At 41.6% G+C, this 17216-nt stretch overlaps 1 protein-coding gene across 1 annotated transcript in view; it reads left to right on the forward strand.

The window, feature by feature from the left end:
- The window catches only part of mapkapk5 (MAPK activated protein kinase 5), a 29936-nt gene extending 12798 nt beyond the window's left edge, over positions 1-17138 (forward strand). Inside the window, exons 6-14 of the mRNA XM_080434468.1 lie at positions 653-742; positions 1717-1812; positions 2335-2415; positions 2583-2770; positions 4707-4827; positions 6068-6198; positions 7234-7349; positions 9178-9282; positions 10480-17138. Coding sequence (XP_080290594.1) covers positions 653-742; positions 1717-1812; positions 2335-2415; positions 2583-2770; positions 4707-4827; positions 6068-6198; positions 7234-7349; positions 9178-9282; positions 10480-10574 — 1023 coding nt within the window. The 3' untranslated portion in view covers positions 10575-17138. The remainder of the gene's footprint in view (positions 1-652; positions 743-1716; positions 1813-2334; positions 2416-2582; positions 2771-4706; positions 4828-6067; positions 6199-7233; positions 7350-9177; positions 9283-10479) is intronic.
- Positions 17139-17216: the final 78 nt, after the last annotated feature.

Raw genomic sequence — 17216 nt, forward strand, 5'->3', positions numbered from 1 at the left:
TACACTTCTCTGTCCTTGTCGGTCTGTTTCTTGAGCAGTTTTTTTTCCTCCACTGTTTTATTGCACCCAATAACATTCTTTCTTGGTCTTAGCTGCTCGCCTACGTGGATCAACTAGCTACTGTAACATTAAGGGGCTGTGTCCACAGAATGCATTTCTTGAGCTGGCATCGCCTGTCTGCCATCCATTTCTGTGGTAAAGATGCGCTGGTTTGCTCCTCGTTCTCCAGCGCCCGAACATCATGCTTCAGCATTCTTAGCGCCCAGTGTGCTTGCCAGAGTGCCCTGGGTGCTTCAAGCAGACAATAGTTCATCTTTTGGAGAAGAGCACCGGTCATCCTCCTGATTGTGTCTGAGAATAATTTGCTACCCGACGCTGAATCGTTATCACAACCATGAGAAGCCCTTGTTTAAGTTGTTTCAACTAAGCTGTTTATAATGCAGATGACAGGACGTTCGAGCACAGCGACGGCTGATAGGTTTGAACGTTGCGGGCTACAATAAACATTGTGTGGGAGCGCTCTGGACATGATATCCAAAGACTTTTTTTCAGTCAAAACTGTGAACACCCAGTCAACTCAACACAATAAGCTATTTGATGAACTCACACACATGTGAAGATGTGACTGAGTCTCTCTCTTTGCACTTTTTAGATCAGTCAGGCGTTGGAACACTGTCACTCTATGAATATTGCACACCGAGACCTGAAGCCGGAGAATCTCCTCTTCAAGGACAATTCTCTGGTAAGTTATAGATAACAAAGGTACACACACACACACACACACACACACACACACACACACACACACACACACACACACACACACACACACACACACACACACAGTCCCAGGTTGCCATGTCAGTTCATTAGCGCCATGTCACGTGACCACTGCTGGTTCCGAGTTCAACCTATATGCTAATGATGCAGGACACTTTACTTGTTACTTTTCAGACCACACTATTGAAACACGTGTCCTTTCCTGGCAACGGCCTCAATTCAGTTGAGCTAATGGAGATGGTGTGGAAATGGTATATACTGTATGTAACATTAGCAGCAGGCTAGCGCCTAACATCCATTCTTGCACAAGCAACACCATCTCTGATATTTCTGGAACCCCCAAGACTCGGCTCTTCAATAACACCCCCGAGTGAAACACAAACTATCTTGACCTCATCCAAGAGCTACGCACAGCTATTACTATTACTAGTCTCCCTTCTGCTGCGGCTGCTCAGTGCAATACCAGGAAATTAACCTCGCGTTACTAGGATTTCCACACAGAAATTGAAGATGCACAGTTGAGATGGTGTCATGCAGACACAGTTCTCTGGTTTGAAGGCATTACGTGTTTTTTTTATCGGCAGTGCAACTGATCACAAGTTTGACACTGCAGCTGCACCCGTATAGTTGGAGTTAACAAACTTACTAAAAAGGTGTGCCTAATGAAAAGGGACAACCCACCACAAGAACACTGGCTTTTATTGCATTTTATATTTGTTTTCAGTTTGTGTGCTCTGTCCAATCTACGTGGTTTTCCAAATAAAGGGGCTAATTGTCATCAAAATATTGCGACTGCATGGAACTCAGAGAAAATGGTGCTCTAAATAGTTTTCAGCCACATTCTGCAGTATTTTCGACAGAAATATCTTTCGTGTGTGCACAAAACACACAACTCTGTTTCCTCCTCTGTGATTATTTATGTCTTGTTCCACACAGGATGCTCCTGTGAAATTGTGTGATTTTGGCTTCGCCAAGATTGACCAGGGAGACTTGATGACCCCTCAGTTCACTCCTTACTACGTAGCACCTCAGGTACCACACACACACACTCACACTCACACTCACACACACACACACACACACACACACACACACACACACACACACACACACACACACACACACACACACAGGCAGACTTACAGATGCAATATTATTAAACAGCTATCCCATCCAGTATTATTACTTTTATTGTATTTTATTGTCTCCGCCAGGCCGAAGGCATGGCAGAAACTATGTTTTGCACCCTGTCAGTCCATGTGTCCATGTGTCTGTCTCTGACAAGCTAATCTCTGGGCCGTTTATTTTATTATCTTGTTATATTGTATTGTTATGTTAGCACAGTCTTTGTGGAATATGTCCCACCAGCATTTTACTGCTTGTATCTACAGTATATGAGTAAGTGACAACTACACCCTTCTTGAGTCTTGATTCAGCTTGGGAATTATAGGATACATGCCATACTGATGTCAGTCTGTCCTACAAGTGACCTGTTGTTAAATAAGTGTGTGGATTTCTGCTCATTTGTTGTGTTATCGTACACTTGTTCTCCAGGTACTTGAGGCTCAACGAAGACACCAGAAGGAAAAGTCTGGAATCATACCTACCTCACCCACTCCCTATACCTATAATAAGGTGAGACATATTCCACTGGCCTGTTTGTGGCCTCCACTTGATGCACCCAGTTCTTCATAATCTGATCCTCTCCTATTTGTTATCTACGCCAGGCCTTCTGGCCGTAATCCATGTCTCTCTCATTCTCTCTCTTCATCCTCCCTCCCTCCCAACCGCTTCTCCTCCAGAGCTGTGACTTGTGGTCGCTGGGCGTGATCATCTACGTGATGCTTTGCGGCTACCCACCGTTCTACTCGAAGCACCACAGCCGCACCATTCCCAAAGACATGAGGAAGAAGATCATGACGGGCAGCTTCGAGTTCCCCGAGGACGAGTGGAGCCAGATCTCAGAGATGGCCAAGGACATTGTACGCAAGTAGGTCCCCCCTCCCCCTCAATCTGTCTCTATCGCTCCCCGATGGCCATGTGGCTCAATGCGTCCCGTTGAAGTGTCTTCAAGCATAAGACAGCTCTCTCTCATTTGAAGTCACTCTTCATAGCGAGGTCTGCCAAATGTGAATGTAAGTCAGACTTTGTCCAAGGACACCATATGCAGGGATGCATACGGTCGCTTTGTTCACATCAATTTGGGTGACTAGACGGTTGGGGGGGGGGCTGTTATGGGTGACGGACGAATATTAATGATTCTTACAGTGTAGTTAAAAAAATCCTACTCAACTGTCAGGACATGTTGAGAGGATCTTATGTTTTAATCACTGGTTACGGGACTTCTTGAAGGACTTCTTATTTACACACGTCAAAACTGTACCATGACTGCATTACACACCATTGTCCCGACACACACATTTATAGAGCAGTGTACACTACCCGGCGCCCGCAGATGACAGTCATCAGAGGACATAATTATGCTTTTTCTGCTGGGTGACTAATGTTATTCAATATGGTGTGTAGTTTTACACTAACTAACTCCTAAAGTTAGCTACAATGCAGCCGTAACATTGTAATCAGTGCTACAGACGCCGGCCATTTCAATTGCACAATATTTCACAATTCAACAATAGGCCTACGTTTCAGCCCACAAACCATGATACGGTTCACAACCTTGCAATCAACAAAATGACTTTGCAGTCGTCCAGAAGCACTAATACACAATGCATAGCCGGTTAGAGTGGAGGGAGCAGACTGAACTGTAACAGATGAGAAAAAATGATTGGTGAGCTTTATTTTATATCATTTGTGCACACAATCCAGTGATATAAAACGTTAAAAGAGAAGATGCAAGGTAGTGCGTTGTGATCTTACAGAGCTTATTTTTTCAGCGAATGTTCGCTTATTTTTTGCAAATGTTCCCCTATTATGACATGCCCAGAATAGGGATGCGAGTGTTCATGTGTGTAATATATTGCCTAAGGCTGCCTATATGCTGTTGTTTTGTTTTTTTTCGTATAATTTTTTAGACTGCACCCTACATGTGTTTGCATCCTTGCATAAGAAAGTAGGATTATTTTCTTTTACCCGCAGAACACGCTTGAGGAGCTGCTGTTTTGTGAGACCGACCTCTACGATTAGTCTCTCTCTTTGTCAGATATCGTCTCTCTCTTCTCTTTTAGATTAGATTAGATTGCACTTTATTGATCCCTTGAGGGGAAATTCAATTGTGACTGCAGCCAAATGCTAAAGGAAACATAACGGTGCATAGTTACAGAAATTGCAAGATAGAAGGATCTGGTTATTAATCACTATCAGTGATTCACTGAATAGACTACTCCTCTATGCAATCAGTATTTATATACATAGTCATCAGTCAGTATATTGGCAACTGGACCCAGGTAAAGAGTTTGTTTCTATCTATCCAGAAATAGAAATGCAATAAAGATGATGCAAGTTCCTGAAGTGGAGAGGTGACCTGGCATGTTTCAGTTAATTATTTTGGGCCCACAAAATATAAGACATGCCCACATACACCCTTTATGTGGGCACTACAATTATAAGACGAGGATCTTGTGGCCACTAGATCCTGATATCGTGGGCACAACAAGATCTTCCTTGTGGTTCAGTTACTTATGCTGTGGCCACAAGATATGACATGCCCACGAGACCCTGAATTTGTGGCTACTACCATTGTAAGTTGAGCCCACTAGATGATGATCTTTTGCCCACAACATAACTAACTGCACTGTGCCAGGTCACCTCTCCCCTTTCGTACAATGTGTAGTGGAAAACATTGTGTTTGTACACAAGTGTATGTCCGGGCTGGTTCTTCCCTCTTGCCTTTCTAGTTTATGTCTTTCCACCGTTCTCCCCCTGTACTTGCTACTCTGCACACCTGAACTTCTCCCCTTCTTCTGCAGGCTGCTGAAGGTGAAGCCAGAGGAGAGGCTCACTATTGAGGGGGTCTTGGCTCACCCCTGGCTCAACTGCACAGAGGCTCTGGACAACGTGCTGCCCTCTGCTCAGATGATGATGGACAAGGTGTGTGTTTGGAGGAGGAATCTGAACTCTTTTATTTTGCACATACGGTACAAGAAATTTGACGTAGTGAGTTTGGTGCCTTGTAAGAAACCGCAAGGTATTAAAATATTGACATACTAAGTTCAGATGAGCAGTATACTGTAGAAAGTTCTCCAATGCCATCAATATTAAATAAATAAATAATAATAAAAAGATAATGAACTAATGTACAGACTAATGTATGTACACTTGCCGCTGTAGGAACGGTAGTAACATAACCTTTGAGCTACAACTTAGCCGTGCGGTCATGCTTGTACTCCTTCCCTCTCTCTCCGTCAGTTCCTGTCCATTTGTCTTGAGTCAGTAGGAATAATAAGAGATTTCAAATATGTAAGTTTGACGTGTTGGCATTTCAGTGTGGCTTGCGCTAGAAGGACGGGAGTGCTGTAATTTGCTGCAATTAGATCCCATACACTTAACGGATAGCGGATGTCTCACGTACACACATCCCATACCTTTCTGCCTAGAGGGGTAGTGGTTCTGAGATTAAGGAAATCAAAACAGCGGTCAATTGTCGTTGACAGGTTTGCGAGATACCTGCAGAAAGGCAAACGCACACAAAGGACGATAACATAACCTGCCTGTGGCCTGGCAGAGATAATGAATATACCTTGTTGAAATGTTGAAATTTGTTGAAGAACTGGTTTTCTTGTGAAGCTCATAGTTGTAAGGGTTGTGTATTGGCTGTTAGGGCCACATTGAATGTGCCCAGGGTAGGTCCTCTTGACCAAAATAACAGGTTTTCACTCGCTTGTTTGGATCCAGTTTCATTTCTCTCACACTCACAAGTGCTGAAATCTCTCATGCATACCACACTTCTTTATTTAATTGTTTTGTATTTAATTAGGAGTGTATAGAGAGAACGTTAACTGAGAGCAAAGAAAGTGGAGACGTGCGAGACATGTCAGGAGTCTGATTTGAACTCGGGTCATCGCAACTCACAAGGAGCATGTGGTCCATGCATGAACTTGATGAGCCACTGGGCACCCCAGAAAATTGAGCTTCTTTTTATGCTAAATCTATTCATGAATGCTAAGGTTTCTGAATGGACTGATGAAGGTATCGTAGTGAAACCCTGCACAGGTTTTCCATATTTGTGCTCCTCGCCGCCTCTATTTCTCTCTTGCTCTTTCTCTCTCTTGCGTATTTCTCTCACGTCTCTCTTTTAAGAAAATGTCCCTCCTTGTCTCTACCCTTCTAGGCGGTTGTAGCTGGTATCCAGCAGGCCCATGCAGAGCAGTTGGCCAACATGAGGATTCAAGATCTGAATGTCAGCCTGAAGCCACTGAACTCTGTCAACAACCCAATTCTCAGGAAGCGGAAACTGCTTGGGTAAGGTTAATCATCTTGCTGCTTGGATCTATAAAGTTATTCACTGATTGATACATAGGGCACTCTCTTCCGCCCGGTGCAATGCTGCTTAGCGCAAGGCGCATTCCGTATCTTCCCCCCGACGCAGATGTTAAATTCATGATGCGGAGGGGGCACGGTGGCGCAGCCGATAGCGCTGTTGCCTCACAGCTAGAGGGACCTGGGTTCGATTCCTGCCGGGGACGCTGTGGGCGCTGCCAGGATTACTTAGAGGCACTGGGTGAAAAAGGGTTGCAAAATCGTGGGATAATTTTTTTTTTATCATGATGCAACGCGTTGTGAGCTTGTAGATCAGCTACTTGTGCTACTTTTGTGTAACACTGTAGTATGACGAAGTAGGGTATTAATTTACGAAAAAACATAAACATAAAACTTGAAATATGGAGATGCAAGGTTTCTGCCCAACAGCAAGGATATGTGAGCGAGATCCGAAAGATATGCCATTTGTGCGTGTGCTGATGTAGTGTCTGTTCGACACCGTAGTTGGCAAATGGGAGACCAGAGTCTGCTACTATTCAGGAGGTCCCCACTAAAACATGTGTACCCCGTATTTTCCGCACTATAAGGCGCACCGTCAGTGCGCCTTATAGTGCGGATGCGCCTTATAATCCGATGCGCCTTATATATGTATCAATATTGGTTCCCTTGGTTTCCGCACTATAAGCCGCACCGTCAGTGCGCCTTATAGTGCGGATGTGCCTTATAATGCGGTGCGCCCTATATATGAAAATAATACATTTATTGAAGGTGCGCCTTATACTCAGATGCGCCTTATAATGCGGAAAATACGGTAGTTTAATTCCACTTTTGTCAGGTCAGTGTGAGAGTCTACTGTATGTCCTCACATTCGATTCTCATTAAGTACGGTATGTATATTACCTATTATTATTCCTGGTCCATATGGAAAGAAATTGCAGTCTTTGTCCTTTTTCTTTATTGTCAGTAAATTTTGACTATCATTGTTCTATAGTTTGAATGTGTATGTGTTCATTCCAGCCCGAAGCCAAGCGATGGTTTCTTCATTCATGACCCAGAAAACGGAGGGGAAGACTCCAATGTAGCGCTGGAGAAACTACGCGATGTTATCGCCCAGTGTATACTACCACAGGCTGGTCAGTACATACACACGCACACAAACACACACACTGTTCTATGTACCGGTACTACTGTTGCTACTTCTGAGCCTTTATTGACGGCAAATCTCCCACCCGGGAGTCGAAGCTTATGTGGTACGCGCCCTATCAATTTAGCTGTCGGGCACCCGAAAATCTACAACTTTTGACCCTAACCCAGTGGGTTGTGTTTGTTGGTGGGATTTTGGTGGGATTTAATAATCTTCCATTTCAAATAAAATTCATTTTTATAAATTAGATTAGGCTAGATTCCGGGACTAACTGATTTTCTCAGTCCGCCCCTGAACTGACTTGATGTTCATATTCTACTAAGATTTCTCTGCACATACTGAAAAAGCAGACCAGATGGCGAAACTCTAGTGAGCGTGGCTGGTGTGTTCAATGCCAAGGGGAGCTCCAATTTACGATTTCGACATTTAGTAGACGCTCTTATCCAGAGTGACTCACAAAGTGCACGATTAGAGTAAATGGCCTGAACTCTAGTCAACCACGTACAGTGATTGATGGAGCAGCCAGCGAATATTACAGTATAATTTTGCTATCAGGGTTATACAGTATGTGACATCGTTTGGTACGAACTAAAAGAAGCTGGTGCATGTTTCTGCATGTGTGTGCTCTAGGGGTGTGCCGATATATCGTCCCGAGATATATCGCGATACGTTTTCGTGACGATATGTATCGTTTTGGGGGAAAAAAATATAGTTTTGAAAAAAGTTTTTTCTTTTCTTTTTTGTTTTTTACAATAATAATAATCAGGCATGCAAACAGCCCGAGGTGAAAAGGGTGACAACATGTTTTTTTTTTCGGGTCAGGTGTCACACTATTGCCCTATTTGGATTCAAAACGGCTAGTGGAAGCTGAAAAGCTACAAGTTTGCATGTCTGAATAATGCAAAAACAGAAATATTTGTTTGCATTTGCTTTTTTTCTCCCCCATATATTTTCATAATAAAAAAGTGCGTATCGTATCGAAATCGTATCGAAGTTGTGTGCCCAATATCGTATCGTATCGTTTGGTGAAATTAGTGTATCGGCACACCCCTACAGTCACTTAACACATTCCATGCCAGAGTTTAATCTCATAATGTACTCACCAGTGCCAGCGTTTTATTGTTGTTTTTTAGTTTTTTTCATGTCGCCACAGACCTCGCTAAATAAGTTAAAAGTGCGCGTTCATTTGGTTCTAAACACACAGCGGATCCGTGAGAAACGGACAGCGAAAACAGTTTCCAAATCCGTGCCGCCATCTTGAAGCTACAGCCGATCAACGGTAAACAGTGATCAGCGAGGAGAAAAACAACAACCAGAGAAAATCGAGTTTTAAACAGGATCCCAGACAGGAAGCGGATACGATCGAAAAAAACGGAACCCGAATAATTCCGTTTCCGACCGGAAACCGGAAACGGAAATGGATCAAAAAAATTCGGAAAGTGCACCTGGGGCACTTAACATGGGAATCGGCGGTTCGCGTAGATCTACGCGACTGGCACGCTGCGGCTTTAAATAGGTTCGCGTAGATCTACGCGACTGGCATGCAATGTGTTAATGGTCGGAAATAAACGTTTAATTTGCAATGTGACAAAGATTCCAATCTTTGTCACAACTTTGTCAACTTTGCAAGGAGCAGCCACTTAACAGTACTACCGTATGTACAAAAGAGTTTAATTCAAATGCTCTGCTGTAATACTTTGGTTCAATGAATAAGTGGACTTGCTGTAATTGTATGTTGACTGCATTAGTGTTCATACATGTATAATACAGAGGGTTTAATGGGTTTTTCATCGATGTAATCCCTCTGAAATGTGCAGGTGAAAACGAAGATGAGAAGCTGAACGAGGTGATGCATGAAGCCTGGAGGTTCAACAGGGACTGTAAACTACTGAGAGATGGCCTGCAGGGCCTCAGCTGGGACGGTCAGCACTCTACTTCTCTATGTCTTTCTCTCGACTTTATAGCAGCAATAATGGAGAATAACAAAGAAACAATTGGTCATAGCACAGAGTATACTATATATTGGTCATGCATTGGACATGCATTGCATACAGTACTCATTGAGGTGCTTGAAGGTGCTAATAGAGTAAAATTGTTTCATTGGAGAGTAACACTTTGTTAAACAATACTGTAAGTCATCTGACCGTTTGTAACGGTATATCAAGTATATCAATAAATGACCAATGGAAAGTGACCAGCAGAATGAAAGAGGTCATCACATTCAAGCGACTCCAGTATATCGGTTTACCTTTCTCAAATTGATGCATGTATTTGCATTGCTGATTCTGATTCTGATCTCTCGCTGCCGGTTGCAGCGTGCGCATGCGCCCTGTTTCCCTCCTTGCAAGAATTGGTGGGGGATGGGATAGGCAAAAAAGCACTACTCTCACGCCCTGTGGCAGTGCGTGAGGGGAGCGAGAAAAAAAAGGAGCCCGGGGGGGCTTTTTATTGATTACCTTTTGATTAGGTCTGATTCCCAATAAGGGTCAATTAAAGTGAATGTCCATGAAGTGTTATTGATGATGAATTTATTATTGAGCTATTTATAGTTAAAGGTAGGGTAAGTGATTTGCGTTGGTTAAAATAATTGTTAAATAGCTCTATATTCTGATAGTACTCATTGCTATAGACTAGTGTTTGTTCAGTATTAAGAGTCTCCTTGTCTCTCCACCTCTTTCTTAAACAGAAAATGAATTTTCGTTTCAGTTTCATTTCCAATTTTATCCAACCAGGACAGAGAACTCAATCAGGATACAGATTAAACAAGTGAAATTGGAAGTGATGACACTAAGAAATGAGCGGACAAAATTGGAACTGGAACACTACAAATTAAGCTTAAAAATGGGTACTTTCTCCTGATTGGCTGAGATTTTGACACCTACCGAAAAATGTATTTTCTGTTTATTGAAGAGCTGGAGACTCAGGGAGACATCTGTTACTGAAAAAACACTCTATAGCAATGATTACTATCAGAATATAGTATTTTAACCTTTTAACAAAATACTTTTTGTTTTAACCAAAAAATATCACTTACCCTACCTTTAACACCCAACTGATAATGGGAAAATTGATGGATATTTGTTTCTTTCTGTTAATTTCACTTTTCTCTGTGTTTTCAGGGCGAGGTTTTTCTGACAAAGTAGACCGCTTGAAGCTGGCTGAGATAGTGAAACTGGCCATTGAAGAGAAGACCAATCTCCAAGAGTCTCAGTAGCAAACAGTCTTTCTATCTCCTTTTCTATTGTTTATTATATCCCTTTTAAGCTCATAACTGTAAAGAGGCTTTTTTATGTAAATTAATGCGCTAAGATTGACTTTTTCCCCCATTATTTCACTTGCAAGATCTATTGTACAGCTGTAGATATATTTCAAAGAGGAGGCATTAGTACTATAATTTTTTTAAATGAACAACTGCAAAGAACATGGAAAAGAAGATATATTTTCACTTTTTTCAAAAAAAAAAAAAAAAAAGACAAAAAGAGCAGAAAAATCATCGAAAGAAAGAAATTATTTTCTTGGAGGGAATTTTTACTAGCCGCTTGTCCAAGATGCTATGTGTGTTATCCCACTAATTTTATTTCATTTTATTCTATTTTATTTTTGCTCTTTTAACCATCCTAAGAATTATATTTATTTAACAAAGAATTCCATTATTTTATACTGATCCTTTAGCCTGGCAATAGGCTCTAAAGTAGAGTCAATAGATTGTGACTGTTCTTCCATATACAGGCTACATTTGAATTGTCTAAATGTGTTGTTTATTTTTATTTTGTTGTTTTTCTATGTAACTTCCTATTGACCTTTCTAGCAGAAGTCTGATGGGGGGAGATGTTGCACGGGAAGCTAAAAGCGTGCCATTTGTAAAACAGTCCAAATGCACCCCTGTATTTCATCCTTCTGCCCAGCACCCTGGTAACAAAAGGCCTTTAGATTGCTCTAAAACACTAGAGGGACTGGCTTGTTAGAAGGCCATAGTTTAGTCTGGACACAAACACTCAGTTTGACACCAGTGCCTAATGAGTGATTGAAAGTGCATCGATTAATACATTCTTTGCCAAGTGTTTAATGGTGGAATGAAGGAGGCCAAATTAACTAATTGAATATTTTATTTGTAAAGAAAAAGCAGTACAGATTTCTTCATTTGGCTTATCTGACAATCTATGTTCCCTTATGAGGGTGTTCAACAGCTTGCTCTGGCAAGTTAAATGAAGTGCAGAGTGTTGTAGTTCAATAGCTGTATTTGTTTTCCATTGTATTTTTCCCCATCTAGATGTGATGCTGGAAAAGGTCTTGAGTTAAGGATGATTTATACTTAGTTGCGCGCCTGTGTTAACACCGAAAATAGACAATCTACAATCTTTTTTCAGTACGAGACACCGTCGCGCAACCAATAATAAATCAGACATTAGTCTTCATGTATGACATTGATGTTGTGAGAGATGATGCGGTCGGCTGGGTTTGCTGCTTTTCAGAAATGTTGTCGAATGTACTGGAATTCACATCTGGGCCAATAATTCAATGCAATCCTTTCAGTTTCTTTTTTTGACTGCTTTGCTCAACATGCAGGTTGGACAGAGAAAGGAGGTTCATCTGGGGAAATAGCAAGTTGGTTACACTCTTGTATTCCACTCAGACATCCAGCTAAACACCTTGTTGTTAGAATATTAGCCTATATGAGCAAAGCATCAATGTTGTGTTTTTGTGGGTGGCCTATCAGTGTTTCAGAAATGTTGACATAATCATGTTTGGCTGCCAAGCTCAATATACGTACGTATCGATAGAATATGATCATCATATTCTAATCAGTATCATATATCAACTGTAAAATCCAAATAGAGCATAATAGTTATAACATTCTGACAGGCAAGCAGAGATGCAAAATTATTGTTTACGGGCTGGTTGACTACGGTACTCTTGAATTCACAAACAATTTATCGTTCCAAAATTTACATTTATTATGAACTAAAGTGTAGGGGTTGGTGAATGGTGGAGAACTAGCGATATTAAACTCTAGTGTCCCGCTGGTTGGCCGCCCATCACCGTTTTCGCCATGGAGACACTTGGAAGAGAATGTCAGATTTAGGGAGGTAAATACAGGGTTACTGAGTGATGTGAAGCAGATGAGTTCAATTCCACTGATTCAGCAAGTGTGCTTGCTGGGTAATAGCTGTAGATTACCTCACCAAGCTTTCTCCTGGGAGAGAGTGTTCACTGTCCATGGTGCTGAAGACTCTCCCTTTGCCAGGGAGGTGCTCAATGCTCTTCATGACCTGTGGAGGGCCTGTGCTATATATTTGCACGCCCAACCCCAGAAAGGGTTTTACCTGCTGCTTTATATGGGGCTTTGGCCAAGTGGCGATCCATTCTACCTTGTTCATTTCTGATTGTACATTCCCCTCCTGATGGTGTACCCATTCTGAGTTCTGACGCTCACTCGCCCAGTCAGCATTTAGGGTTAGCGGTTAATCTGCCAGCCCTAAATTCGGACTTAATCCCTCTATCGAGCCCCCAGCACAGGCTCCACTTGTTGCAAGTGTGAAGCCAAGTCTGCACTATGAGTTCTTATATCGTCCATAGGTGGCTGCATAATCCTAATGAGACCTCGGGATAGTGTCCATCATCTGTTGATGTACCCCAAATGGGAGGACAGTGTATTGATATAATCAGGTTGAGAAAGCGGTCTTGTCTTTTGCAATTAGGGGGACCACCCCCTAAGGCATCAGATTTATAAAGAGGGAGATTTTGTTGTTGTTGCTACTTGCTATAATCATTATAAAAGGAAATGCTGCCATTCTGTTCTTGTTCTGTATGGCATCACAGCAAGCCTTTAGCATCCGGTAGGGCTGCTCACAGATAACATCAAGGGCTCTCATGGTCCACCACCACCATCACCACCACCACCGCCTGGCAGATCGGAAAACATCCTGATTCAGTATCGCCATCTCTTTGACATCCTGTTACTGTGACTCAGTGACGGTTCCTGGCTTAGACACACTTCTGGCGTGTTCTGTGTCAGAGGTGGGACTGAGAATAGTATGTTCCTGCCACATTTAATCTACCAATGATTGTGGTAATGCAGCGTGCATATCTTATAATAAGTGTTCTCCTGGTGTCGGTGGCCCTGTAAGACAGGTTTAACTTGACATTTTCTGGTTCCCGCAATTGCCTAAAAGGCCTAACCTTTGTGTTTTCGATGTACTTATCAATGGCAACGTTCTGATAGGGCTGAGAGTATGCCCCCACATTTTGTCAGAGTTTTGTCTTGGAGAGGCTTCAGGCAAAACAGGGTGAAGCTGGTATTTTTGCAATGTCAGCTGCTGGCTCATACACAAGCAGAATAGTCCAGTGGCCTCATACCTGCAGACTGAGAGGCTGACGGACCTGTCATGGCTGGCAGGTGGTGACAGAGAGTCCAGGTTTGTCATGGTGAACATCTTCATCCCTAAGATGAGGTGGAAACTAGAAAGGTGTGCTCAGGTAGAGCACACATCTCTTCCAGGAGGCATGCCCTCTCTTGCTCCTATACAGTCATTGTCTACCGTTCTCCATCTTTCTCTCTGACTTAAGACAGCTCAGACTGATTTGAGTGTGTGCAGAGTGCAGACATTAAAGGTAGGGTAAGTGATATTTTTTGGTTAAAACAAAAAGTATTTTGTTAAAAGGTTAAAGCACTATATTCTGATAGTAATCATTGCTATAGAGTGTTTGTTCAGTAACAGATGTCTCCCCGTCTCTCCAGCTCTTTAATAAACAGAAAATACATTTTCCGGTAGGTGTCAAAATCTCAGCCAATCAGGAGAAACTAGAAAGTACCCATTTTAATCGTAATTTTTATAGTGTTCCAGTTCAAATTTTGCCTGCTCATTTCTCAGTGTCATCTCTTCCAATTTCACTTGTTTATCTATATCCTGATTGAGTTCTCTATCCTGATTGGATAAAATTGGAAATGAAACGAAAATGCATTTTCGGTTTTATAAATAGCTGGAGAGACAAGGAGACTCCTTTTACTGAACAAACACTATAGCAATGAGTACTATCAGAATATAGAGCTATTTAACACTTATTTTAACCAAAGAAAATCACTTACCCTACCTTTAAGCAGCTGGCATTGGGCTGAAGGCTTCATATACATCCGTCTACTTCAGTCCTCTACCAGGGAACCAGTTCCACAGTGCAACAATGATCAATAAATGCCTTTTATACCGTGATTATTTCGATAGGTAATGTACAATACATGAGTGTAACCGAGTCATGCATTTCACCCACCTTTTTAAGAAGTGTTAACCCCTTTTTGGGCAGTTCAGTTGGCTCTTGTATCAGACAGGATCAGTCGGACGTAGAAGTAATAATTTGACATCAGATCTGCTGGAATTGCAAAAAACATAACTTGCTGTGTTACAGATTGTGCAATAGTGACTTAAGACATTCATTTTGTTTATTTGTTCATTTTATTCAAATGTCACATTGTTAACAGTGTATGCATGTATACAGTACATGTCTGATGTTATGTATCTGTGTTGTCAGTATTATTGGCTAACAGATCTTCCTCGCGCCTCTCCCCACTTCGTTGGATACTATTGAAGAATGGTCCCATTGAATACAATTAACCACTTAAGCTCCATTTTATACTTTGAAAAATTGTTGCCTATAATGACGAGCCCAAAATAGGGACACGCCAGGTTAAAAGTGGTTAATTGCTCCATCCCATTTGCTTACCCATGACATGACATACAGGTAATAATGAATATGTGATTGATCTGCCAAAGCACACTTTTACCACAGCACTGTTTTGTCCCAATTCAGTCATACAAAATGAGTTATTTCGTCAGAGTGGTTCTCAGAAGGGATTGTCCAGGTATTTGAATGGGACCATGTTGAGTCCATAGTTCAGAGAACACAAACGCCCAAGAGGGTGCATGGTCTCTTGTTCAGTACTTTTATTTTATTTTATTGTAATCATTATTTATGTTATGTATTTTCTTTTTAAAAGATTCTTCTCAAATTTGTTTGTTTGGAGATTCCCCATATTGCTAAAGTCTTAGCCTTTATACGCAAGAAGCAGAAACGACAAAAAAATCGGATCCCTCTTGATTGACGTGTAGATTAATGTTTGACTCGTTATTTTTGGCCTTCAAATAAGTATATCCTTTTTTAGATTGAAAATCACAAAGGTTGGCGCGATGTACTAACACAGTTAAGGCAATTGACATCAGGAACAAAGTGTGAGCCTTCCTTTGTTTGTTTGTTTGTGTTTACAGGATATGGTTAAAAGATTTAACAAAACACTAGCACTATGACACTATTCAGTGTTGGTGATTTTCCACTCATTTTTCCTACAGTTCAAGGCCTGTGCTCAGCAAAGATTAGATGTTTGTGGGGATGGCCTTGTTATGCTCACCCAGCCATTGTGCCTTGTTGATTAGGAGCACTGCCATCCTTAAAGGCTAGTACTACCCCATCCATTAATAAATTAATTATGGGATGAAGGGGATCAATCAGAATCATGGCACGGCAGTGGTTAGTATTTCATTACTCTGTTAGGGATAATTGGCTAATGCCAAGAAATGCATTCTGGTACTGAATCAGCAGACCCCTGCACCTTTGTGCAACTTGATATTGGTGTTTTCTTGAATTTTGACTATACCCTGTGTGTGTGTGTGTGTGTGTGTGTGGGGGCTATGTACGTATGGTTATGTATGAAAGAAAGCATGAGAATTTACTTGTGATATGTATTTCTGGAGGCCTATCAATGAATCAAAGCTGCTTCCTATTCTCTTTCCCATCCACACATTTAAGTCATATCTATAGCTACCTAAAGAAGACCTTGGAATATCATTGAAGGGTGGTGTATTTATTTACGTTGTGTAGATGCAAGCGATACTGTATATCAAACTCGATATTAAAAACATCTTTTGAATATGCCAAGGGAATCGCATGCTCTTGCTGGATACCACGTAGCTGCTTTCTGCACAGTTCAGTTCAGTGTTATTAAACTCACAGAATGGCAAACTGATTTGAAAATGCTACCTCCCCTCCCCACATCCTCAGTGTAGTTGGTAAGTAGATGCTACTCCAGGATGTTGTTGGACTGACATTTAAGCTTGGTAAGACTGGTCAAGCCTAGACTTAACTCATGACTCTTATCTCAATATAACCACGGTCACATTTCAATCATTTTAATGAAGTTCCTCCTCCTCTTCCCTGCACTGAGTAGAAAGAGACGAGATGTCGTATTTATTCAGGGTCTCATGTAAACAATGCTGATCTTGGATCAATGTCTGTACCCCTTTTTAACACCATCTTTTTAATTATTTGAGCTGGTCCTAGGGCAGCACTCCTCTTGATAAGCACCGGACCATGGTGCATCTCAACAAGTGTGTCTCCTTATCTCCCTACTATCGGCACTAATTACTTACTAGACAGTAGGGGGAAAGAGGGTTTGGTCTGGGGTTTGATACAGACTGTCTTTTGGGACACACTATCAGATGACCGCGTGAAATGTGAAGCAAAGATTTGACTTGAAACTGATTTACCTCCCCTGGCTACGTAGAACCGTCAAGGATATAAGTCTTAGTAAGGAAAACGGCTAAGTGTGGAAACTATTCTCCACCATTCAAATGTTTTTCTCTGGTTTGGTAGTTATGTAGCATGTACCTGAACCCCATCATGGAGACTTGCTTAACTTCCGTCAATGTATCATTGTTTTTGCCCTTTATGCCTTCTTAGGAATGTCATCAATATGCTGACTTTGTAATAAAGGAATTCTTTGAATTTTCAACATTAAATGTCTGAGATGAATTATTACTGCTTATTTTTGGTGTTAAATGTGTATTCCTTGCCTATAGCCTGAAATGCA

Source organism: Gymnoscopelus braueri, assembly GCF_963280865.1.
Source record: "Gymnoscopelus braueri genome assembly, chromosome: 7".
NCBI classification, from domain to species: domain Eukaryota; kingdom Metazoa; phylum Chordata; class Actinopteri; order Myctophiformes; family Myctophidae; genus Gymnoscopelus; species Gymnoscopelus braueri.